The sequence below is a fragment of the Aedes albopictus genome, chromosome 3, assembly GCF_035046485.1.
Source record: "Aedes albopictus strain Foshan chromosome 3, AalbF5, whole genome shotgun sequence".
Taxonomy (NCBI): Eukaryota; Metazoa; Arthropoda; class Insecta; order Diptera; family Culicidae; genus Aedes; species Aedes albopictus.
The window spans coordinates 10,009,090-10,033,848 of NC_085138.1; the positions used below are offsets into that span (position 1 = coordinate 10,009,090).

Here is a 24,759-nt window from a genome sequence, read left to right on the forward strand (position 1 = left end):
CACGCAATTTCTCTAATTACCATCGCCATGTATGTAATCCTGTAAGCCGCTATAAATAACCGCACATACCAGGCAGCCAGCCAGCCAACCAGCCAGCCACCACCACCAATAATCGAATCCGGTCCTCAGTTGTCGTCAGTGAGCCGCAGCGTGTGCACTCTCTTTGGATAAAAATCGAATTCACTTCCTCACCACTTACTGGCAACTCCCGGTTCACAGACACACCGAGTTCAATCTAAAGAAGCCCACGCACTGCAACGCTGTTGTCGTCGCCAAATGACTCCGAGCGACCGGCTGGGTGGCTGGTCAGATGTACACTGCTGTGTGAAAGCTTTAGGATTTGTTTGTTACTTGTTACATACTAAGATTCTTGATTTTTTCCAGCTCAGTAATTTTTTCGCTGAGTTCAGTATATTTTCCTTCTTTTTACAGTCATACCTCGATATAACGTAACTGCAATTTTATTTTCGTTACGTTATATCGAAGTTACGTTATATCGAAGCAAAAATTTTTTTTTCACGAATTTCGTTTTAAATACATATTTTGAAAAGAAAATTACCAAAAAGATTATATAAATCACCCAACACTGATTTCCAGCCTTTCTTGTATATTTTTTTTATTCATTGAATTTTACATATTTTTAAAAGTTTGTAAGATCATACATAAGTCGAATACTTAGCATGTCTCTTTATATTTAACTATTTAAGCCAATGTCACATAAATCAGGATTCTTCTCCTTTTTCACATCTAGAACTGGTCAAACGTCAAGCGTTATCTATTGGTGTGATTATAAGTAAGAAATCTATGTGACGCAGGCAAAATTATAATCCAATGATGCCTCCAGGAATTCCTCTTGGGATTCCTCTAGAAATAATTCGGGAACTCACCCAGGAGTTCCTGGCTGAGTGCCTCATGAAATACCTCATGTGATTCTAAGGATATTTATCCAAGGATCCTTCAACCTTCTATGATTTCTCCATAAATTCTTACTGAGTTTTATATCTGCTATGATATCTTTAGGAACGCCTCCCTTAATTGCTCCAGATGTTCTTGATATGATTCCTCCACGAATTTTCCCTGTGGTTTCTCAAGGAGTTTCTGTAGGATTCCTTAAAGAGATTTGCTTTTCAAGATTTATACTGTCCAAGATTTTTTCAAGGTTTAATTCTGTCGTTCCTCTTAAAATTCCTACTAGGATTTCTTCAGTCACTCCTGCAAGGATCCTCCAAAAAGTTCCAATATTTCAACTATTCCTGTTCGAAGAGTCCAAAGTAACACATTTGTCGCAGAAGACTCACGGCGGCACAGGTTTTGTTGCACAGGAGTCACTGTGACTTACTTCTAACAAATGATCTAACAAGATTTATACAGAAGTTCCTTATGTAATTAAAGACTGCCCCTGAATGTTACCAGGAATAACTGTGTTTATTCCGCTGGAAATTCCTCCGAGGATAAAGCACGATTTTTTTTCCAGGCATTCCTCCAGGAGTTCCTTCAACAATTCTTCTGAGGATTTCCTCGCGAATTTCTCCAGTGATTTCTCAAGAAGTTCCACCAGGGATTTATCAGAGAATTTCTCTAGTGATTTTCTGCAAAATTTACTCTAAGACAAAGCGAACCGTTACTGGCGTTCTTACACCCAGTATCACACGAAATCGAGTTCACTTCCAATGCTGTCTACACGCTAAGGTCAGTTAACCTATTTTTCTAAAATATGGGTAAATTTTACTCAAATTTGCGTTAACTTTACGCAAATATGGGTAAATAAAACTCATATTTTGGAAAAGTGCAAAATTGCATTTATGGGTTATATTTACCCATATTTGGGTTACAATTACTCATATTTAGGTACACATTACCCATATTTGAGTCTTGTTTACCTATATTTGAGTATCATTTACGCATATTTGTGGTTGTGCACTTTTTGGAAAAAAAGGTAAACTGACCTTAGCGTGTACTGTCATCTCCTTTGGAGATAAACGGCTATGTTCCAGTAGGGATGTAATGCCAATAAGGATTAGAAGATGTAATATTTGTTCTGTGAAGAGCTATACAGCATTTTTTATCAACTGCGACACCGAAAACTCTTATAAAACTTTGAAATTGGTCGTATTACCCATAACTGGATAGCAGGCTTGGTTCCAGGAGGGGTGTAATATCATATAGAAAATTTTATAAATCACTCTTATTATTTAAATAGTGAAAAGTTGGATCAAAAAAAAAGTTACGTTATATCGAGGTAAAAGTTACGTTATATCGAGTTACGTTATATCGAGGTTACGTTATATCGAGGTTACGTTATATCGAGGTATGACTGTACTGAATTTTCAACAGCAGATTTAACTCGGTACACTCGGTAATCAATATTTACCGTTCACCAGTAACGATATTTACCATTCATCTGTATTTTTTGACAGTTCATTTGCAGAACTCGTTAACTCATTTACAAGTATTCAGCAAAAGGTATAGCCGAGCGTACCGGAATAAATCTGCTGTTGAGAACTCGGTAAAAAGATGGGGAAAATACCGAGCTGATCTTAGTGTGTAGGTTACAATCACGCGTAAATGAAGACGAATTCCGACACCCCGATGGGAACAGGACTAACTCTCATAACAATCGTGAATTATCCGGAAATCTAATTACAAGCACTTTCCGAGACAAAATTTACAAAGAAAATGCGTGACAGCTTCGAAAACGCATCCACTCGCGCGCACAGTCTGTGATCGCGACTTTGACACTCCAGAAGAACGGCAGTCTAGTCATGTACAAAAATTCAAATTAATTGGTTTAAAATTAGTTCAGTTGTAACAGCAAGCTACCCGGGTAGAGGTAAAGTACTGACAATAGTAATTACACTAGTTTACAAAATAAAACGAAAGTCGTGAACTTCTGTCAACGACCAAAATTTTTGAAGCACAATTTCAACCGTGCTTCAAAAATTTTTAAGTAGAACAGTTTTTGAGTTTTAACTAAATATTGAGTTTTACAAGTTTTTAAAACATGGAATTAACTAAAATTCAAATATCTTGCGTTTTGTTCAACCAATTTTAAATCTCTTTCCATAAATTAAGAGCTGAATATAATACCATTCGATCATCTGACTGCAGATTTTGTGTCAGATTGATGAAATTCATGATATTGGTGAGTTTTAGGGACGATCTCCTTAAATGAAAGCAAAATTTCCAAAAATATATGAAGAAATGAATTTTTTTGCTCTATAAGAAAACCACAATTTAAAAATTCTTTCTCAACGTTTATCTAACATTTCATATGTAAGCGAGTTACAGTAAAAAAATCAGCTCAAACGGAGCATTGATTACGAAGAATGAGATGTCTGAAGTGAGTGACTTTGCTTAAAAATAGAACAAAAATCGACTTCAAATCATCAAAGTTGTATGGGAAGTCGAATAAAATTCCGCTCTACTGTAATTTTTTTCTTCGCGTTTTCGAACTCAGGGCATGATTCTACACCAAAAATTATCATCAGCTTACCGAGTTCAAAAATGCTGTAAACTAGTGTTATTAGTGATAAAATTCTTCTAACAGCTGGCACTGGGGTAAAAAAAACTACTTTTGCTGATATCTCGACATAATGGAGAGATGCAAAGATGGTATCTTCTATAAAATTGTTCAAGTGTACAAGATGCATGCGACGAAATAATGAATCGTAGAGGAGTAGAGGAGCTGCTATATTATATCACAGATATTTTGGTCTACTCCAAATAACACCAGGTCTACATAACTTTGAGCATATTCAGCAATTTCTCCCGATGATTCTCCATGGATTCCTTCTAAGGATACATGAATGGATTCCTCCAATTAGTGAATCGATTTTTCAGGGGTTTCTTTCAGGGGTTTCTCTGACATTTTTCCAAGAGATTCTTCAGCAATTTCCCTCGGGATTGCTTTAGAAATTCTTTGCAGGATTCCTCCATTGATCCTTGCCGGGGTTCCTTTAGGCCAGTCTTCCCACAAACTTGACACATGTTCAACTTCTGTACGTTTTCTCGCACTTGTGTTGAACATCAAACGCCAAACATCGGAGTACCCGTGTTTGCTACCGTACTCCGTACCAAAGGGTACTCAAGTACAAAACTTGTGTACGTACAGAAGTACAAAAGGAAAATCAATCCGAGCACAAACCGAGAATGAAACCCGAAGCGGCGTTCGGATTGGCAAACGAAAGGTGCCGAACTGTCAATCGTCGTTCGAGAAAGTTCTTTTTTGCACGATTGCTTCCCACTTCGTTTCGCGCGGTACACGTGTACTGTACATATGTTCGAACTTGTGTTCGAAACGAACTTTGAACATAAGTACACGTTTGGGTACAGATTTGTGTGTTGCGGTACGAACGCACAGTTAGAGTACAGGCGGAGTATAAATACAGCAGTACTTAGCGAGTTTGGTGTTCGTTTGGGAAGACTGCTTTAGGCATTTCCGACATTCCACCATGAATGCCTCCCATCATTTAATCGAAGATTTCTAACAAGATTCGATTAATGATTACTCCCAAGATTCCTTCATTAATTCTACCCCGGGATGCTAGGAGGAGGAGAACGTGCCTCTAGAGCCGACCTACTGACCCCGGGATGCTAAGTACACATTAGGTTTTTTTTTCAGAGACTCTGTCCGGGTTCTTTCACGGATTATTAGGAACTTCTCGGAAATTCTTCTTATATTTGTTCCGGGATTCCTTCAGCTATTTTGTTCGGGCGTCCTTGAAGGATTTCTTCAGGATTCCTCACAGAATTCCTTTATTGATACCTCCCGGGTTTTCTTTATTCATTTTTCAAGGATTCTTCCTGGGATTCATCTAAAGATTTGTCTTGGGATTCTTTACGACATTTCTTCATTGATTTGTCACTTAGATTCCATTAGGGGTTTCTCTCGAGATTTCTTTAGAAATTTCGCCTAGGTTTCCGTTATGAATTCCTCCCGTGATTTCTTTAGTGATTGTTCCTGGGGTTTCTTCTGGTATTTCTCTTTCAATGATTATCAAAGCAATTAGATAAAATACACGTAAATAAAAACAACAAAAAATGATTATCCCAGCTTTTTTTCCAGGATTTGAAATTTTCTCCAAGATATCTACCTATAGGAATTCTTCCCGAGATTTCTCCAGGGAACTCTTTCGCGATATCATCAGAGATTTTTTCCGAGAATCCTTTATGTGTTTCTTCCGGGATATCTTCGGATTATTCCTGAAATTTCCCTGGGATCAGCGATTCATCCTAAGCCCCAGGGTTTCTCCCGGGATTCCTTCATTGATTCCTTCCGGGATTTTTTCCAGTTTTCAAAGATTCCACCCCAGATTCATTCAGGTTTTTTTTTCAAGTACTTTCCCAAGATTCTTTGAGGAATTTCTCCCAAGATTCCTTCTGAGATTCCTTCATTGATTTTTACCTGATTTTTGCTGATTCTTAAGAGTTTCCTAATGAGATTTTTCAAGAATTACTGCAAGATTCTTTTAGGGATTTTTTCAGTTGTTTTACTTTTTTCTTGGCCGAGATTCCTTCTGGGATTTCTCCCGGGCTTACTTCATGGATTCCTTAAGAAATTCTTCTCAGGTATACTTCATTGACTCCTCTCGGGATACCTTCATTGATTCTTTAGGGTTTCCGTTAGGGATTCCTCCCGAGACTTCCTTTGGGGATGTCTTCCCGGATTACTTCCGGTATTATTTTAGGTATTCTTCCCGAGATTTCTTCAGGAATCCTTCCAAGTTTCTTCCATATTACTTTTCCACTTATATTCTAAAATGCACACGAAAGACTTCCAATACACTTCTCTGAAGACACGAAACCTCTAGGGTGGATATCCAGAGCACTAGAGGTTTTGTCTGGCCATAACGGCATTCTGCCCCAGTGTGAGCCGTCTTCAGACGGTGTCCGTGTCTGTTGACGCACATTCCAACGTCTGTAGGGTCGATGCCGTGAATCTGGTAGTTCCTTGCTACGAATGCTGGACAGGTTGGTCACAGAGGACAGGGTAACGTCTTCACGTGTACGCGAACAGGAGTTGAGTTCAATTTAATACACGATACACATATTTATTGTCAAGCGTTATGTACTAGTAACAATATATGTCACAAACAGTAATGAACAGTCAAGCTGTAGCTAATTTACGAACTAATTGGTTATCTACTGGAACACCTTGTAGGCTTTTATATTCTGAAAGGCCATACAATTTGGCGGGAAACCCGAAATGTTCCCGAAGTAACATAAAATGGTCATGATCTGTGGTTTTAGTGTTATGTTCATCCTATTAGAATACTGGACTGATAAAAATTGGATACTATCTACTCGAATAGAATTGTGAGCCTAAATTACCGTCGCATTTTTCTAAAACTGGCGTTAACAGTGTCTTTAAACATAATATAATGTAATGTTAAAAGTCTAACTTTTACTGGAAACCATCAGTCAAATAAACTTGAAGAAACACAAATTAAACGTAAAATTGTTAAAATATTCGTTAGTACCATTTTCTTTGATATTAAGACGGCGATCCCAAACTTTCGCACGGAACTGTAGTTGACTGTTTCCATTCTGGTTTCCATCTTTCGTGACGACACGCTCGCTTGGCACTCGATATTCATCTCTATAGACGTAGACCAAAAGTAGAGATGAAATACTTTCCCAATCCCCTGGACTGCCTTGAGTCTATTAAGAGTGCACCATGGACGGACAGTTACTTATTGCAGTGTCTTTAGGAAGCCAGTTGCAAGGGGTTTCCAATGTTTTGGTTCCTCTGGTTTGGAAAGCCACCTGGCCAGCAAGAAAGGATGAGTGGGTCGCCACTCGCAGAAGGTTGACAACCTCGTTCCGTTTCCTTCAAACCTGGCAAAGTCGCCGCCGCGGAAGAAGGGGTTGAAACATATTCCGCATTCATTCATCTATTCCGGTCGCCGTCGCCATCGCCACCGCACTCCGGTAGACCCGGGCTAGCCTCGGCTTTCTCGACCTCGACCGGCGCAGGCAGCAGCCCTTCTCCTCCATCCTTCTATGCGTCCATCCCCAGACGGAGTCTACGTCGTAGATTATTGCATTTTCGAACGCGGGGTCTCTTCATTGAGAAACGATACACACCAACCAACCGCAGCATGTTGTCTGCACTGTACCAAAAGGCACGCGGCACGCCGAGGACCGGTGTGGTGGTTTTTCCGTTGCACCGTCGCCGCGGCCTACGTCCGTAGACATTCTTCGGCACTTTTAGTTCACCGTTACCGTCTGTAGAGTTCGCCTCGGTTGTCACCGGAATTGGTGTTATTCGGTTTTTATTATGTTCGGATAATTAGTGGTGAAACGTTTACTACGGGCGTGTCCTTTGTTTGGTGTTTTATTTTCGGTGTTATTCGTTATCAAAAACGATTGCAATGTGATTGGCGAATGTGGTTCCGTTATCAGTGCATTGGATGCAATTAAATAGAGCGAACATGATGTTTGCTTTTTGTTTGCACATGGTTAAATAAACACTAGGGTGAGCATTGTTTTTTTTTTGCCGTAAATACGTGATTTCTGTTCTGATGTAGAAAAACATCTGAGGGATCAACATGTAATATATAAATTTCTGTAAAATAACCTTGAAGAGGAGCCTAAAAACCCTTACAAATAGTTGGCAATTCTTCGAACAATGTTATCAGTCTTTTCATATAAAACTAATGAAGAAATTACTAATGTATCTTTTGAAAAATTGATAGCATATTCTGAAGAGTAAAACACTTTCAAGCAGTATTATTGGATAAATGTATGACAAATATCGCATATGAGACTTGGTGACTTTGTTTGTAGTTTTCGACTGTATCACTGGGCGTTCCATGCTAGTCCGTTGTCTAGTGTCTTGCTTCCTTCAAAGCGCGAGTAACTCGCTGGAAGCGTTAAACGTGTCGGTGTTAAACATCTGATCGAAAAGTTCAATCGTTTAGTAACAGTAAGTAAGTGGTGCTAACACTTCGTAAATTTAAGAGTTAGAATATGGCGTCCTTGGAAATAATTGTAGGAAAAACACTATCCTACAAGTTTGCTGAACATCACATTGTAGTGACAAGCTTCTGAACTGAGTTATATAGACAAATGAGTCAAACTTTTGCCAGGTGGTCGAAAACATCCTTGGATTTGCGGTTAGGGGACATATGTACGCTGAGTTATTTGGAAATCATAATTGACCACACAGAAGTATATACCAAAAATTATCTATTTTTGATAAAGCAACTCATTGTAGTTCAAATTAGTGTTGAATTGCCTCAGAATTATTCAATATTTTGTGATGAATAGATGAACATTGTTGAGGAATAGCATGGAACGAGCTCACCAATAATCATATAGTGAATTTACCATCAAATTGTTTTGTTTTGTTGAACTCAGAGTTTTTCTTACAGAATAATGAAATCAGTAATGCAAATTTAGGTTCTAAACACATTCAACAAGTCACACCGGTCACAGTGGTTGAACATCGTACGTCAATGGCGCGCGCGCTATCAGCTGATGATAAACTTGTTGCAATTGCAGTTTTATTCGGTTCGTTTGTTTTGTTATTCTGTTGAAGAAATAGGAAAAAAGTGCAACGTGATCCCCCCGTACGAATCCAGTTCAATCGAGCCGGTCGGCAAGGGCGTCTTTCTGCTGTTGGTGCATTCTGCAGCTGCAGTGCGCTTAGTGAGCCGATTTTTATCAGCGGGTTGTCGAACTTTGCAAATACTACGCTATTTATAGGCGCCTTCCTTTCTATTGTTATCAGTGGACGGTCGCAGTGGAAGAAAACCGGAATCGAATGACTTCCATCGAAGAGGACTGGATCCTGGTAGGTAAACTGCTGATTCGTGCATTTCTTCTCGATCACCGAAACATCTCCTCTAACTCCTCCACCAGAAGTTCTAGAATAATCTATCAGCCAATCAGCTGCAATTGAATTACAGCTGTTCTATTATCAAAAGTCGGACAATGTTGGTTAGCGGCCGGTTGATTGCCGTTGGTGGAATTTTTCTCTCACAGAGCACGTGCGTGCGTTGTTGCCATCCAAACCAAACCGAAACGAAAAAGCATATATGCACAATGCTACGGGTTAGGAGGCACGTACGCACCGCAGTTTATGCAGGTAAAAGGTTATTGCGGCCATAATAATTACAAAATGCACCATAGGAAAATCAAAATGCACCATAAATAATTAAGCAATGTACCGACAAAATGCACAGCTTTCTCCATAAATAAATAGAAATGTTCCATAATAAATTAAAAATGTAGCGGTAAACCAAAAAAATTTCTAGTTAAAAATGAAACATTGTATCAATAAAAAATTAAATAAAACACCATAAACAAATAAGTTTGCTCCATAAAAAATAATAAAAATATCCATAAATAATGAACATTTGCTCCATAACTATACCATATTTGCTCCATAAAAAATTAAAATTGCACCATAAATATCATCAAATTGCACCATTAACAAACTATAAATTTTACCTCAAAGAATGCAAAATTCTGCCTAAATTAAAAAAAAAAATCAAATCTGACTATACATGTCAATGGTTGCTCCTCCGTGATTGATCTGAGCTGGTACCAATTGCACTGGGATCCAAATGAATAAGGGCTGGGACACTCCACTTATTCTAAAAGTGCAATTTAAGCAGCTCATACATTCTTGATCAATAACGGCGCCGGCCACGTCCTTATAGTCAGTTAGGAAGGGAAAGGAATGTTCTAACATTCTAGTGTGCTGGTTGTTGCTACTAAAGACCGAGATCACCTCTGCATCCCCACAACCAGCACGGATGCGATCCATGAATAGGGGTTATTTTTATAGTGTTCGTGATAGATTGTGTGGTGAATAAGGTGAATAAGGTCAAGCGGCACAGCACGCTTTGGTTGCATAACTTGTAGGCGTTATATATACTGTGCTGTGAGAAGAAGTTGGAAATGAGGGAAACGACTTTTTTCCAATTCGTTTCTGGTTCTAGTGAAGACTATGAACATATAAATATACATTAGTTGTATATGTAGAGAAGAAAGAGCGAGAGAAAGTGGATAGAAATATATAAAGTAGGATGAAAGGAACGGGCCAGGGATTGAACCCATGACCTTCTGCATACGAATCAGAAGCGGTAGCCACTAGACCACCAAACCCGTTTTCTGCTCCTCCTGATAATCTAAAAAGAATCTAATAAAAAGAACGTCAGTTGTTATCAGGATACTTAGTTTATTTTATAATTATATAAAACATGGATTAATTTTTTGATAATTTTTCCGATCAAATTGAAATCATTAATAAACATAATATATTTACATTACATATTATCTAAACTCCAAGGGTTAACCCTTCTTTCAAAATGCGGATTCTTTTAATACATGCGGCGTAGCCTGTGGATGCGTTGTAACTGTGTCGATTCGGTTATAGGTAATCCACAAATCCATGAATTTGCCCGGTATAATGCAAACAGAGATGTTATCCCGTGAGCGTTAGCGAGTTCGAACAGCAAGCGATTATCCGGTAAATTGCATTCATAGTGCTTCCATCTTTTAAGTCGTTCTATCATAGATGCGTGCTTCGGTACATGGTTTCTGTTTATTTTCTTCTTACTTTTCATATTAACATTATCCCATCCACATCCTAAAACTATATGTCGTTGGACACTGCAGCAATGGTACAATAAGATTAAATTTATGTAGCTTTTACATTCTTTGTGGTGAAATTTACAATTTGTTTATGGTGCAATTTGATTATATTTATGGTGCAATTTCAATTTTTTATGGAGCAAATATGGTATAATTATGGAGCAAATGTTCATTATTTGTGGATATTTTTATTATTTTTTATGGAGCAAACTTATTTGTTTATGGTGTTTTATTTAATTTTTTATTGATACAATGTTTCATTTTTAACTAGAATTTTTTTTGGTTTACCGCTACATTTTTAATTTATTATGGAACATTTATATTTATTTATGGAGAATGCTGTGCATTTTATCGGTACATTACTTAATTATTTATGGTGCATTTTTGTTTTTCTATGGTGCACTTTCGTTATCTATGGGTGCATTAAATAGGCTGCCGTTTATGCAGCATGCCGCCGAGTCTCCGGGGCCGGGGAGACAGAGAGCATAGAAATCATGACAAAATGACTGCGAGCGATATACACGTGGTTGGGTTGTTTACAGTTCCGATACGAACGTGGCAACAGCAGCAGCTTTCTTGTGCAACCATGTCACAACCAAAACAACAACACCGACCGGGAGAGAAAGAATGGCGCCGAAATTCGAGCATTGTGGTTGTTTGAAGGAATGCTCCTAGGGTGGAGATTGAAGAGAAAGCCAGTCTTCGTGTGTGTTCTTAATTGATTTTGTTTGTGCAATTATTTGGAATCAACATATGTTGTAGTTTCGTTTTTACACAAAATTGTAAAGTTTGTGTATTGTAAATATTCCAATCTAATTTCAAATTCCCTAGTTTCTATCGAATGAGGTACATGTGTTTCCGGTGATTATTCTATTTTTGTTATGTAATATCTTGTCGACTACTTGTGACCCCTTAAATATAAATCAAAACTCAGACAATTCTGTCAATTCAAGTTTTAATAGTGTTTTCGTAATGTCTTAACGCATTAAATCCTACAAAACTTGTGACTGTATATTAAACTCTGAAGTACATCTTGATTTTTCTCCCGTTTGCCAACTTCTTCGTTTTTTGCCAAAATTAAAAGAAAGGTATAAGTCAACCCATATAGCCACAGTTGTAAAGGCGTGGATATCCAGCCTGACCATGCTGAGGGTGACGGGTTCGATTCCCAGGGTGATAAGCCGCCATATTGGCTGGCAATACTAACCTCAACTACCTACAGATCGACGACACCATAAGTAGGAAAATCGCTATTATTGAGTTGCCTCAACAGCGTATCTGATACGAGATTCCAAAAAAGTGGTGACAAGACTCCCCCTTGGAGGCATCCACAAACACTCAATTTCCTAATCCCTGCTAGACGCAATGTCGAGAAGAGATATCGGTTTTTGAGCATTCGGTGAATCCAATTGGAAATCATTGGAGATATATGTACCATGACTCCGTGGCATCGAAAGGCACGTTGTCAAATACACCCTCAACATCTTAGAAAACACCCAAGCATGATTGCTTTTCAGCGAATTCTTTCTCAATATCGTAAACAATCTTGTGTAAAAGAGTCACAGTGCGCTTTGGTAGGCGTGTTGGTTCACATCAAGAGACACGTTGGCCAGATGAACATCACAGATGTGGTGATACACAATGAGTTCTAAGAATTTCAAAAGAAAAGAGGTCAACTAATAGGTCTGGAACTCTTTGCTTCTTCATACGACGCACGACCCACTATCGGAATAAACTTTACAGTAATATTCCGCCGATATTTGGAAATATACCCTGTAGCAAAACTGCAAACAAGTATTGATGATCAAATCCCATCCGAAGCAAAATAGGATACGTCAATTATATCCTTTCTGCTCCAGGAGATTGGAAGAAGCATTCCGTAGCTGCGGTTTTCCGAACCAAAGTCAGAGAATCATAACTACAAGAAAAGACATCATCTGCAACCGAAGTTTTAATATCCGCACATCCAGAGAAGTGTGTACTGAATTCCAGAACTTGTTCATCGGATGAAGTGAAATCGCCATTGGGAAAATGAAGTTCGTTCACTCGGAAATCCTTAGATTTTGCAAAGATTTTGTTCAACCGACTGATTTTACTCAAACTGGGGATTTTTGTATATACAAAGGTTTTCCCCAGTCAGGTCGTTCAGCAGACCGAAAAGCCTCCGATCCAGCCGAATGTAGTTCTGTTTCAACTCCTTCTACATTGTTTCCTCAGCTTGGTTTGATCAGAAGTGCATCAGGGGTTCCCTTTGTAGTCTTCACAGGCCGCCGAGGGCAAGCTTCTTCAAAAGCTTCGATGATGAAAGACGTTGTGGTATCAACGGCATCATCTAAATCACTTGGAGTGTCAATGGATGATGAGTTTTCATGAAATTTGACCGCAATCAAATCAGTCAAAAGATCACAGTTGACTGGAGATTTCTGAAACGCAAAGATTACGAAGTAACATTTAAATGTTCAAAAATGATGTAGCGATGATCATAGTATAAAGATTCTTTATCTAGCCATGCAAAAAGGTCAATTCGTAACTAAATCTGCTAGAACAAAGCGTTATGTCCAACACTTCCTCTCTAGCAGATACCATGAAGGTTGGTCTATGTTAATTAATCCAAGATATCTGTACTACTTAAGCATTCCATCAAACTGGAGTCGATCATCTTGAGCAGCGTCAGATAATATGGTAAGCATTGTTGAGCACTGCCAGCATTTAGCGGAAGAACTTTTGAAGTATGCGATGACTTGTTTTACATACTGTCTGTAGAGATCCCTAGCAGATACGTCAGTTGTAACAGCACATCTCTAGCAGTTAATACAGATACGAGGGTAACAACGATTGCGTTGTTGACAAGCACACATGTGCGAGGCTTGACACGCGAGTTTACTATTTTATTTTTACTGCAAATAACAAATACCGAATGCACAATTCTTCCTAGATAGAAACCATACACGGAGTTCACTGCATAAATCGCATAATGCGAAACCATATAAGTGAAAATTTAAACTAATCAATAACATCTTATCTTCAAAAAAGCAGCTGATGTTCGGAAAAAAACACAAGGTCCGCTGCACAATTACTCCGGTTAACGCAGTAAAGACAAAGTATTGTGAAGAACGCCCTGGTACTCCACAGGCTGGTTTGTGGTTAGGTTTAGACGCCTCTAACCGTTCATTCCTAGGCACGGCAAGCATATAGCCGCATAACACCATGAAGTATGGGTCTGGGTCACCTGACTAGAGAACTCTTACCATTGAAACAGACGGTACGAGGTGCTGGTCGGGAAAAAAGGTAATATTGATGGTAATCTCCATTTATATTTGAAAAAAAAATATATTGAAATAATTGTTCACCTCATTTATACAGTGGCGTCTCGTAACCTGTTTACCTTTTTACCTGTTCAACGACCCTGAAAATTGAAATTTCAGAGAGTTCAGGTTCTGAATCAAATTGAAAATGGATGGAAACGGCTATTCTCATCATTCTCTACAAGTTACATGCTAATTTGTTGAGAAAATACAAGAATTTACATTTGTTGAACAGGTAGATTTGAGGTTAGGGAATCGCCACTGCATTTATACTATCTATCCCACCATAATCGGATTAGCTAAAAATGTTTTAAATTATTGAAATAGTGACTGCAGTAACATTAACATCGACTAATGAAGATTGAGCAATAATGTCAAGTTCAGAATCTAAATGCTCAACATTTCTTATCAGTTCCCTAACTAATTGAATGTCTTCTCCTTGCTGTTCTTTATTGCTACCTCGTGGAGCAATAAAGCATTATAAATGCATTAGTCTAATCTTCTTCTAAAGAAAAAAAAAAGAAACAACAATGTAATGGTGGTAAAAGAGTGGCGTTATCAACCAAAACAAAAACTCGGTAGACACGAGCATCCTCCCAAAATAGCATCGTAAATTTCGGCCAAGGAACCAACAACTTGTTTTCTTTCTAGGCATTACATCCCCATTGAAGCAGAGCCAGCTTCTCAGTTTAGTGTCCTATATAGGAATAGCACCATATGACCACGTGCTTAGACTCTCTCTGTTACAAAAAGGGGAAAATGCCTGACCCCGAGAAATATTTGATCCAAATAACTCAGTCGGTTAATGCCGAGGGTATTTGGGTTAGAATCCCTGGCCGATTTACGTAATCAAATTTCCTACACTTCCAGTTAGCCTAGTGGTTAAGGCTATGGATCGCCAATCCGGAGACGGCGGGCTCGATTCCCCTTCTTTTCCGGTCGGGAAAATTTTCTCGACTTCCTGGGCATAGTGTATCATTGTGCTTGCCTCACAATATACAAATTCGTGCAATGGCAGGCAAAGAAAGCCCTTCAATTAATAACTGTGGAAATGCTCAAAGAACACTAAGGCAGGCCAAGTCCCAGTGGGGACGTAGATCCATAAAGAAGAAGAACACTTCCTTAGGCTAACTCTCAGGAATTAACTATGGAAGTACTTGCTTATAGAATAGAAGATCCTCAACCAGAATTCGAACCCTAGACACCAGCCACGTTACCACACAGTCAAGAAAGACACACCACATGTTGACTTTGACCCGCTCACAGAAGATTTGTTTTTATTCAATGATCCGCAATCTTTCCCTGCTGCTGAGAGAGAATCAGTGTTTCATCTTTTAGCTGCGCCGTTCGGCTGTCATTATCAATCAATATTTACTAAACAACGCCGTCTTCCTATCAAGAGCAAAGGAAAGCACGGAAGCGCCACTATCAAATTCGGCAATTTATGTTACGAAATTGCGCAGTTTCGTGCATGAATCGGTAACACTCTTCGCGATTACCACGCACGAGAGTGGTTTTTGGATGCAGATTGTCGCAGAAGCTTTCCCGAACCCGGCAAATCCCATTCACAGATTAAGGTGGCGCTTCTCGGAAGACCGTGAAGGACACACCAGTAATCGGCCACGTTCGCTGCGTTATCACCCGCCATTAAATACAGAGATCATTAATATTTTGACAAGCATTTCACGGCTCATAACTTGGAACTGGCTATACGATGTGATGCGATTAGAAATTCTACGTAAATTGCATCGTACGGTGTGGGGAAATAAGTTACTCACTCACATATTCTATCCATAAACACACCGTAAATCCATCCAGGATTAGAAATTGCCGGTCAATATTGGTTTACGTGGTTTCGTGTGAATACCTACACTCATATGTTGTTGTTATCCTCTAGATAACGTAAATGGCGCAATTTACTACGCGCCTCACTGATATGAAGATGAGTAGTCTATGCAGACTAAGCAGATGCGGAATGCAATGTGTTTATCAGCGAACAGTGTCATTTCGGTTTCATTCGGTACTAGCAGCTGTCAAGATAGTACGACCCCACATAAAAGTTGGATTTTATCGTGGTGCGGAAAACTGAAGCAAAAAGATTGGAAGGATAAACAGTGCAAAAATGTTGCACTGATGGAAAGTTTCATTGAAACTGGGTTGGCTTGCATACTGTCTGGCTGCTCGCTCTGCTCGATCAGACTAAGGCCGGGGTGGCCTCTGCTGTACATAGCAGCCGCCTCCATTCCACTCGGTCCATGGCTGTTTGTCTCCAGTTTCGCACTCTGCGTAGGGTCCGCAGATCGTCCTCCACTTGGTCGATCCACCTAGCTTGCTGCGCTCCACGTCTTCTTGTACCGGTCGGATGACTCTCGAGAACCATTTTAGTCGGGTTGCTATCCGACATCCTGATGACGTGACCCGCCCACCGTAGCCTCCCGATTTTTGCGGTGTGGACGATGGTTGGTTCTCTCCGCAGCTAATGCAGCTGGTGGTTCATTCGCCTTCTCCAAGTCCCGTCTTCCATGGTACGCAACTCCTTCCGTTCGAAAACTCCAAGGGTGCGTTGGTCCTTTGCATGTAGGGTCCATGTTTCGTGCCTATAGAGGACTACCGGTCTAATCAGCGTTTTGTAGATAGTTACCTGTGTGTGACGGCGAACTTAGTTCGATCGTAGAATTCTGCGGAGTCCAAAGCAAGCTCGATTTCCTGCCACAATGCGCCTCTGAATTTCTCTGCTGGTGTCGTTGTCGGCGGTCACCGATGAGCCCAGGTACACGAATTCTTCAACCGACTCGATTTCATTATCGTCGATAGAAATTCGGAGTGGCGGGCGCGGTGATTCCTCCCTGGAGCCTTTTGCCATCATGTACTTTGTCTTCGACACATTAATGACTAATCCGATTCGCCTGGCTTCACTCTTCAGTCGGATGTACGTTTCCGCCATCGTCTCAAATTTACGAGCAATAATATCAATATCATCAGTGAAACCAAGCAGCTGAACGGACTTCGTAAAAATCGTTCCACTCGCGTTTATCCCCGCTCTCCTAATTACACCCTTTAAGGCAATGTTGAACAGCAAGCACCTTGCCGTAACGCTCTGCGAGATTCGAAGGGACTCGACTGTCCCTGATACTCGAACTACGCACATCACTCGATCGCCTCGATCAATCGTATCAGTTTATCCGGGAACCCGTATTCGTATTCTGCCATAGCTGGTCTCGATCGATTGTATCCCACGCCGATTTGAAATCGATGAACAAGTGGTGTGTGGGCACGTTGTATTCGCGGCATTTCTGCAACACCTGGCGGATGGAGAATATCTGATCCGTTGTAGCGCGTTCACCCATGGATCCTGCCTGATATTGTCCCACGAACTCTCTTGCAATCGCTGATAGACGGCGGCATAAAATTTGAGAGAGTACCTTGTAGGCAGCGCTCAGTAGTGTGATCGCGCGGTGATTCCCGCAATCCAACTTGTCGCCCTTTTTGTAGATGGGACACACGATACCTTCCATCCACTCCTCCGGTAATACTTCCTCCTCCCAAATCTTGGTAATGACCCAGTGTAGTGCTCTCACCAGTGCTTCTCCACCGTGTTTTAGTAACTCGCTTTGTAGTTGATCTACTCCAGCGGCTTTGTTGTTTTTCAACCGGCTAACCTCCTCCTCGATCTCTTGAGAATCAGGGGCTGGAAGTCTTTCGTCCTGTGCACGTACTCCTAGAAGATCTGTTACCACGCCACCTTCGGTACTTGCAACGTCGCCATTGAGGTGCTCATCGTAATGCTGCCGCCACCTCTCGACCACCTCACGCTCGCTCGTGAGAATATTCCCGTGATTATCTCGGCACATGTAGGCTTGTGGCACAAAGCCTCTGCGCGAGCGGCTCAGTTTCTCGTAGAACTTTCGTGTGTCCTTAGCGCGGTACAACTCTTCCATCGCTTCGCGATCTCGGCACTTCTTCATCCGGAAGACTGAGTTCTGCCTGTTCCGCGCCTGTCTATAACGTGCCTCATTTGCTCTCGTACGCTGTTGCAGCATTCTCGCCCATGTTGCATTCTTCTCGTTTTTTCGACTGTTCACATTCGCCGTCGTACACTACAGTCGAGGTACTACCTATGGTGGATTGGATGTCCCTCCAGCCATCATCAAGTGTAACTGTGCCTGTGTTCTTCTGTAGCTGTTATGCGCCTCCGCGGTGGCCGATCGAGCGGTTCACGCAAATGCTGGACCGCTTAACGACCGTGCTAACAGGGCGAAGGCCGGTGGTAATAGCGGGTGACTTTAATGCCTGGGCTGTGGAATGGGGAAGCCGTTTCACGAACCAGCGGGGTCAGATCCTGCTAGAAACACTGGCCATCTTAGATGTCGACTTGGCTAACGTCGGTACCAAGAGTACCTATAGTCGAAATGGAGCGGAGTCAATTATTGACGTGACCTTTTGTAGTCCTGGCCTAACAAGTAGTCCGAACTGGAGAGTAGATGATGGCTACACTCACAGCGACCACCTGGCGGTTCGCTACAGTATCGACTACAACAACAGCAGACAGCGAATAGAAGAAGAGGCGGCTAGGCCAAGGCCAAGCCCTCGTAGGTGGAAGACATCATACTTCGACGAAGAGGTATTTAGGGAAGCGCTCCGCCGTGAGCGAAACTTAATCGGTTTAGACGGCGACGAGCTGGTAGCGGTGCTCTCACGTGCGTGTGATGCGACCATGCCTAGGCGAGTCCACCCTAGAAATGGGAGGCCACCGGCTTACTGGTGGACCGACGCGATTGCGGACCTGCGCCGCGCCTGCCTACGGGCTAGGCGGCGGATGCAGCGAGCACGATCAGAGGAAGAGCGAAACGAACGGCGGGTGGTGTTCGCCGCTGCAAAAGCCGCGCTCAAGACCGAGATAAGAGCAAGCAAAAAGGCCTGCTTTGAGGGTCTCTGTCAGAGTGCCAATACGAACCCGTGGGGTGATGCCTACAGGATTGTTATGGCCAAGACGAGAGGTGTGATGGCTCCTACAGAGCAATCTCCAGAGATGTTGGAGGGGATCATTGGAGGACTTTTTCCGCGTCATGATCCTAGTCCTTGGCCTCCTTTCGTAGGACAGCCGGGGACTGGGGCTGGCGATGAGGAAAGGGTCACCGATGTGGAACTTGCGGGGATAGCTAAGTCCCTTAGCGTAGGTAAGGCCCCAGGTCCGGACGGAGTTCCGAACCTGGCCTTAAAAGTAGCTATTGCAGAAGCTCCCGAGATGTTCAGGTCTGCTATGCAGAAATGCCTGGACGAGGGAGTTTTCCCAGAAGCTTGGAAGAGGCAGAACCTGGTACTATTGCCAAAGGCGGGGAAACCACCCGGAGACCCGTCGGCATATAGACCAATATGCTTGATTGACACGGCGGGGAAGGTTCTCGAAAAGATCATCCTCAATAGAATGTTGAAGTTCACTGAGGGCGTAAATGGTCTCTCGAGCAACCAGTATGGCTTCCGGAAGGGGAGGTCCACCGTAGACGCTATCTTGTCGGTTACAAAAACCGCCGAGAAAGCACTCGAGCCTAAGAGGAGGGGAATTCGCTTTTGCGGGGTAGTGACCCTGGATGTAAGGAATGCATTTAATAGCGCCAGTTGGGCTGCTATTGCTGATGCGCTCTCGCGTCTGGGGATACCGGAGTACTTGTACAAGATTCTCGGAAGCTACTTCCAGAATCGCGTACTAGTATACGACACGGAGGTGGGTCGGAAGTGCTTTCACATAACCTCAGGAGTCCCGCAAGGTTCCATCCTGGGTCCGGTGTTATGGAATGTCATGTACGACGAGGTGTTGAGGTTAGAGTACCCAGTGGGAGTGGTGATTGTCGAATTTGCCGACGATATTACGCTCGAAGTCTACGGTGAAACGATCGAGGAGGTGAAGTTGACTACCGATCACTCGATGAAGGTTGTGGAGGCGTGGATGCGGTCCAGAAAACTGGAGCTGGCTCACCACAAGACAGAGGTGACGGTTGTTAACAACATGCAGTCGGCGCAGCAGACGGAGATCAGTGTAGGAGAGTGCACTATCCTGTCGAAGCGCTCTGTCAAGCACTTGGGCGTGATGATCGACGATAAGCTTACCTTCGGTAGCCACGTCGATTATGCCTGTAAAAGAGCCTCCACAGCTATTGCGGCACTGTCCCGGATGATGTCCAATAGCTCAGCGGTGTACGCCAGTAAGCGCAAGCTTCTGGCTAGTGTTGCTACGTCCATACTTAGGTATTGCGGCCCGGCGTGGGGTACCGCGCTAAGTACTGAATGCTACCGACGGAAGCTGGAAAGTACTTACAGGCTCATGTGTCTGAGGGTTGCAAGCGCGTACCGTACCGTGTCACACGACGCTCTCTGTGTCATTACTGGTATGGTGCCTATCAGCATTCTTATCAGTGAGGACATGGAGTGCTTCGAAATGCGCGGCACAAGAGGCATACGCAAGACTGTCAGGATGGCCTCTATGGTCAAATGGCAGCGCGCGTGGGACAGTTCCACCAAAGGAAGGTGGACCCATAGGTTGATACCGAGGGTAGATAGTTGGATTAATAGGCGCCATGGGGAAGTTACATTACACCTGACACAGGTCCTTACAGGTCATGGTTGCTTCCGACAGTATCTACACCGTTTCGGACATGCGGATTCTCCCGAATGCCCAGTGTGCAATGGTTTAGAGGAAACGGCGGAACACGTTTTGTTCGTGTGCCCGCGTTTTCGCACAATGCGTGACCGCATGCTTGCCACATGCGGGGAGGACACAACTCCGGACAACTTGGTCCAGAGAATGTGTAGGGATGAGATTAGCTGGAATGCCGTTTCAACGGCTATCACCCATATCGTCTGGGAGCTACAGAGGAGGTGGCGCGTGGACTCGGAGAATGGCTAGTCCAGATGCAGTACAAGAGGTGGTCCAGGGGTTCGAAGTCGGCTTCGTAGGTCATACCGGTGCCCTGCGGTCGAGATCGACCCTTACAGCGATTAAGTGGCCGCGGAGAGGAAGTCCCGGTAGCGGTGCTGTCGTGGCGTCAGTCTACTGGGTTGGATCCGAGCCCGCGGTTGGAAAGGGGTCCCCGGCAAGGGTCGGGGTAGGTGAGATCCTGCTGTCTGCAACCTACGGGTGCATCTGATAGGGCCTGAAGGGTAGTGATACCCTTCCTTACGGGCAGGTCAGATCGAGTTGCACGTGGGCATCAGTTCTTGATGTCCGCTCAGCAGTAGGGCGCGGGCGGGGTTGACCCTGCCCGCCTTCCGAGGACAAAGGGAGTGGCGAGGACCACTCGGGAAACTGGCTAAGCGCCAGCACGCTACCGTGATGGACTCTCCAGAGCGAGTCATCGATGTTCGTTGCTGCTAGGCTACGGCAGCTAACCTTGAGGGTGCGATATGCACTAGCCCCTCTCTGAATCAATACCTTCTTGGTGGTTCCGGAGAGACGTAGGGTTTGGCGACCATAGGAATGTGTTTTAGTGGGTCGAGGAGAGAGTAGTCCTGGCTTCTACCGGCATTGTAGAAGACGGCCTCAACCCCACACTACCCTAACCTTCCTGTTAGGGTGTCTGATGAGCAGATTTATCCCCCTATGGTTTAGAAGGAAAAAAAAGTGTAACTGTGCCAAGCTGCTCTTCCGTTGGTAGGGTCACTGCTCCCAATAGTAGGAGAACGAGTCGCCTGAGCTGATGTTATGATACCAGGATCACTGCTAGCTGCTGCGCGTAGTCTTGAGCCACTTCTACGTTACGAAGTTGCTCGATGTTGAGCCGCGGCATTCGACTTCGACGCGTGGTGATAACTGTCGAAATTTTTGAGCGCATGTATGTATACAGCGACTAAGTAGTGATCAATCTATATTCGTACTGCGGTATGTGCGGTCATTGGTTATATCCGAGAAGAATTTACCGTCGATTAGAACGTGGTCGATTTGGTTTTCTGTTTGATGGTCGGGTGATCTCCAGGTGGCTTTGCGGATATCTTTGCGGGGGAAGAAGGTGCTTCGGACTACCATACCACGGGAGGCTGCAAAGTTTACGCATCGCTGGCCGTTATCATTCGATACGGCGTGCAGCCTGTTACGTTACGCCCGATTACCGGTCTGTACATTTCCTCCCTTCCTATCTGGAATGGGAATTTTTACGGGTGGCTTATTGGGCCACGCTGACGGAGCTACCACCTTGGATCTAGCTGGGCATGATGCAGCATTTCTTACTCAGCCGCTGGATACCAGAACAGACGCTGTTTGAGGTGCACCTCCATGGTGAACAGATGCTCGAGACGTACCTTCTCAATCTAGCTGAAGTCAGAAGAACAACAGTGCCCAGGCTGCACTACCAGCTAAGCACACAACTCTTAGCTGGCGGTCTTTGTCATCGCTTGACCTGTGGAAGCATGAGGTAGGACTTGTAGGACCAGAGCTATGTTGAACGCTCTCCTTATCGACTCATTGTTCTGCAGCATAACCTAACCTGAAACCTATTGAACTCAAAATCGGCCTCAATTTTTTTTCAATCAAGCTGAATAATATGACCAAGCTTCAATATTAGAAAAAATAATCTAATCGAAATAATTTTCTTTCGTGTGAAGAATTTTAAGTTTAGTCAAATGTTTTTCAAAGTTCATTATTTAAGTCATAAATGATCAAAATTTCATTGCATTCGGTTCATTGAATCCGGAGATATAGCAGCTCAAAGTTGGCTATCGAATAATTATACCTTTTTCTACAACCTTTATAACTTTGTGTAGAATGGCCCGATCCTTCCCAAATTTTGACCACTGATACACAACTAGTCAATGAACTTACAGTAAAAATTTGGGAATATTTGATGCCCTTTTCGAAAAGTTACAGCGATTTGAACATTTTTTGAAAATTGAAAATTTTACCTGTCCCAGTTATTTTGAGTATCCCCTGTATGTCGTTTTCTGACTACTACCTGCTCTTCTACAGCTGATTCCTTCTAGTGCCTAATGATTCGACAAGTCTCACGTTGCACCCAACCGGCTGACTGCTGACACGCCGACACCTCCGGCATTAGATGACGAAGGGAGACGAAGAGAATTATTATTGTTTACAGTTCAGTAGAGCAGTATGTAGATGAGGCAGTGTAGTCTGCCAGGCTGAGCCATTGCCGCCACGTACACCATAGAGGAAATTAGAATCTTTTATTGCAGCTGGCTGCCTGCCTGCTCCTCGTCGCCCCTATCGCAATCCTATGGCTTTCATCTACATTTCTACATCCCCGCAAATGCTACCGCTGCTGCTGCCTACTAACCTCGAGGCTGATAAAGCTATTAGTACGACCCGCAAGACCGCATCCCAGCTCAAACGCGTTACAACGCTCGAAGGAGTCGCATCGGAACTCGTAATCGTTTCGTTTCTCAACGTCAAAAGGATCGTGTTTTAAAGACGGGTTAATACAAGTCCTGACTGATAAGTTATAAGTGATTGCGTTTTTTTTTGGACAGTAATCGACTGAACAAAAAATAAGTGATAAGAGACTTTAAAATTTTGCAAAACAAGGAATGGGACTTCGTTTTTTGCTGCTTTCCAGTTCCAACAGCGCCAACGATGGCCGTCGCAAAACCAACGCTAAGAAAAAAGTAATTATTAAAATGTGAACAACTAAACGCATAGTTATACAAAAATGTTAAAATTTCACCTGTGATCAATACACCTGGAGAATCTGTTCCCAGTTATATTCAACAAAAGCCCCAAGCAGTCGAGAAGTGTCTATTTAATCTTGTCGGCTCGGTTGTCATGCGTCACCAAACAATCAAAGCTAGCAAATAAGTGCATAGGGCTCTAATCTTGGTGGTGCACGCATATGCACTTGGCAACACCCGGCTCAGCTGAGAATCGCTGCACTCGAAGACCATGGCGGTGCGTGTGTACGTGACTTGCTTCAGGCGACCGAGACCGGGCCACTTAAACGTGACTTTGTTTACAAATCAGCCTCGATCGCAAGGGAGGATCGTTCTCTGATTGGGCTAGAGAGGCAGGAGAACGCAGGACAGATGTTCAACCAAGACTTGGAACAGTGATAGTTCTGAGTGCAACCGGTTCTTATCGCGGCTTCTTACTAGGACGAGTGGAAGTTTTCTCGCCTAAGTGGATGCCTCCGGCCGGTTTGTTTGCTAAATACACTATCGGTAAACTAACGCTGATAGCTTTTTAACCATATGGATCAGTAGAATTAGTTTGCCTATTGACACATAGGCACTTCATGTGTTACGTTGATTAGTGTTTAGATTACGCATGTGGTTTATGAATTATACAACCACAGGGGCACAGCTGAATTGCACTTTCAATTGGCTTTGATTGACGTTGGTGGCATGAGAGCTACTTAATCCATATAACAAAAGGGTAATGAACTGATCGATTATTTTTCCTTTCTATTATTTCCAGAACATGGAAGGCTCAGGCGATGGATCACCTCATTCGTCGATGTGTGTGGTGAAGGCGGCTGAGCTTTTCCCCAAACCAGTTCTCGAAAAGGAGGAGGAGAAACTCACCGTCCGGTTCAACGAATGTAAGTAGTATCATACTCCAATATGTTTTGACCAATTGTATATTGATCGCATTGTAAATCCTAAAATCTCAGTACCTGGTGAGTCCGTCAAATATCTCGGTCAGACCGATGACGGCATTCTAGCACTGTCCAACTATCGACTGTTCTTGCTGAAGAACTCCACCGGCGCGGAAACATCTGTACCTTTAGGACTGATCGAGTTCACCAGTATCAAAGAACTATTTATACTAATAGTGCACTGTAAAGACGCTAGTACAGTAAAGTGAGTCTCAAACATTTCTATCCAATTCCCCTCCCCACATAACTAACAAAAC

At 42.8% G+C, this 24,759-nt stretch overlaps 1 protein-coding gene across 7 annotated transcripts in view; it reads left to right on the forward strand.

The window, feature by feature from the left end:
- LOC109421743 (myotubularin-related protein 4) overlaps window positions 1–24,759 on the forward strand; it is a 105,130-nt gene that overhangs the window by 51,637 nt on the left and 28,734 nt on the right. For 2 of the 7 annotated variants that reach the window (XM_062860035.1, XM_062860039.1), the window contains exons 1-3: window positions 23,224–23,516; window positions 24,322–24,445; window positions 24,518–24,707. In XM_062860035.1, the coding sequence (XP_062716019.1) occupies window positions 23,439–23,516; window positions 24,322–24,445; window positions 24,518–24,707 (392 nt within the window). In that variant the 5' untranslated portion in view covers window positions 23,224–23,438. Of the gene's footprint in view, window positions 1–8,446; window positions 8,798–23,223; window positions 23,517–24,321; window positions 24,446–24,517; window positions 24,708–24,759 lie in introns of those variants that run through there. The other 5 variants (XM_019696274.4, XM_019696278.3, XM_062860037.1 and 2 more) reach the window with 3 other exon arrangements.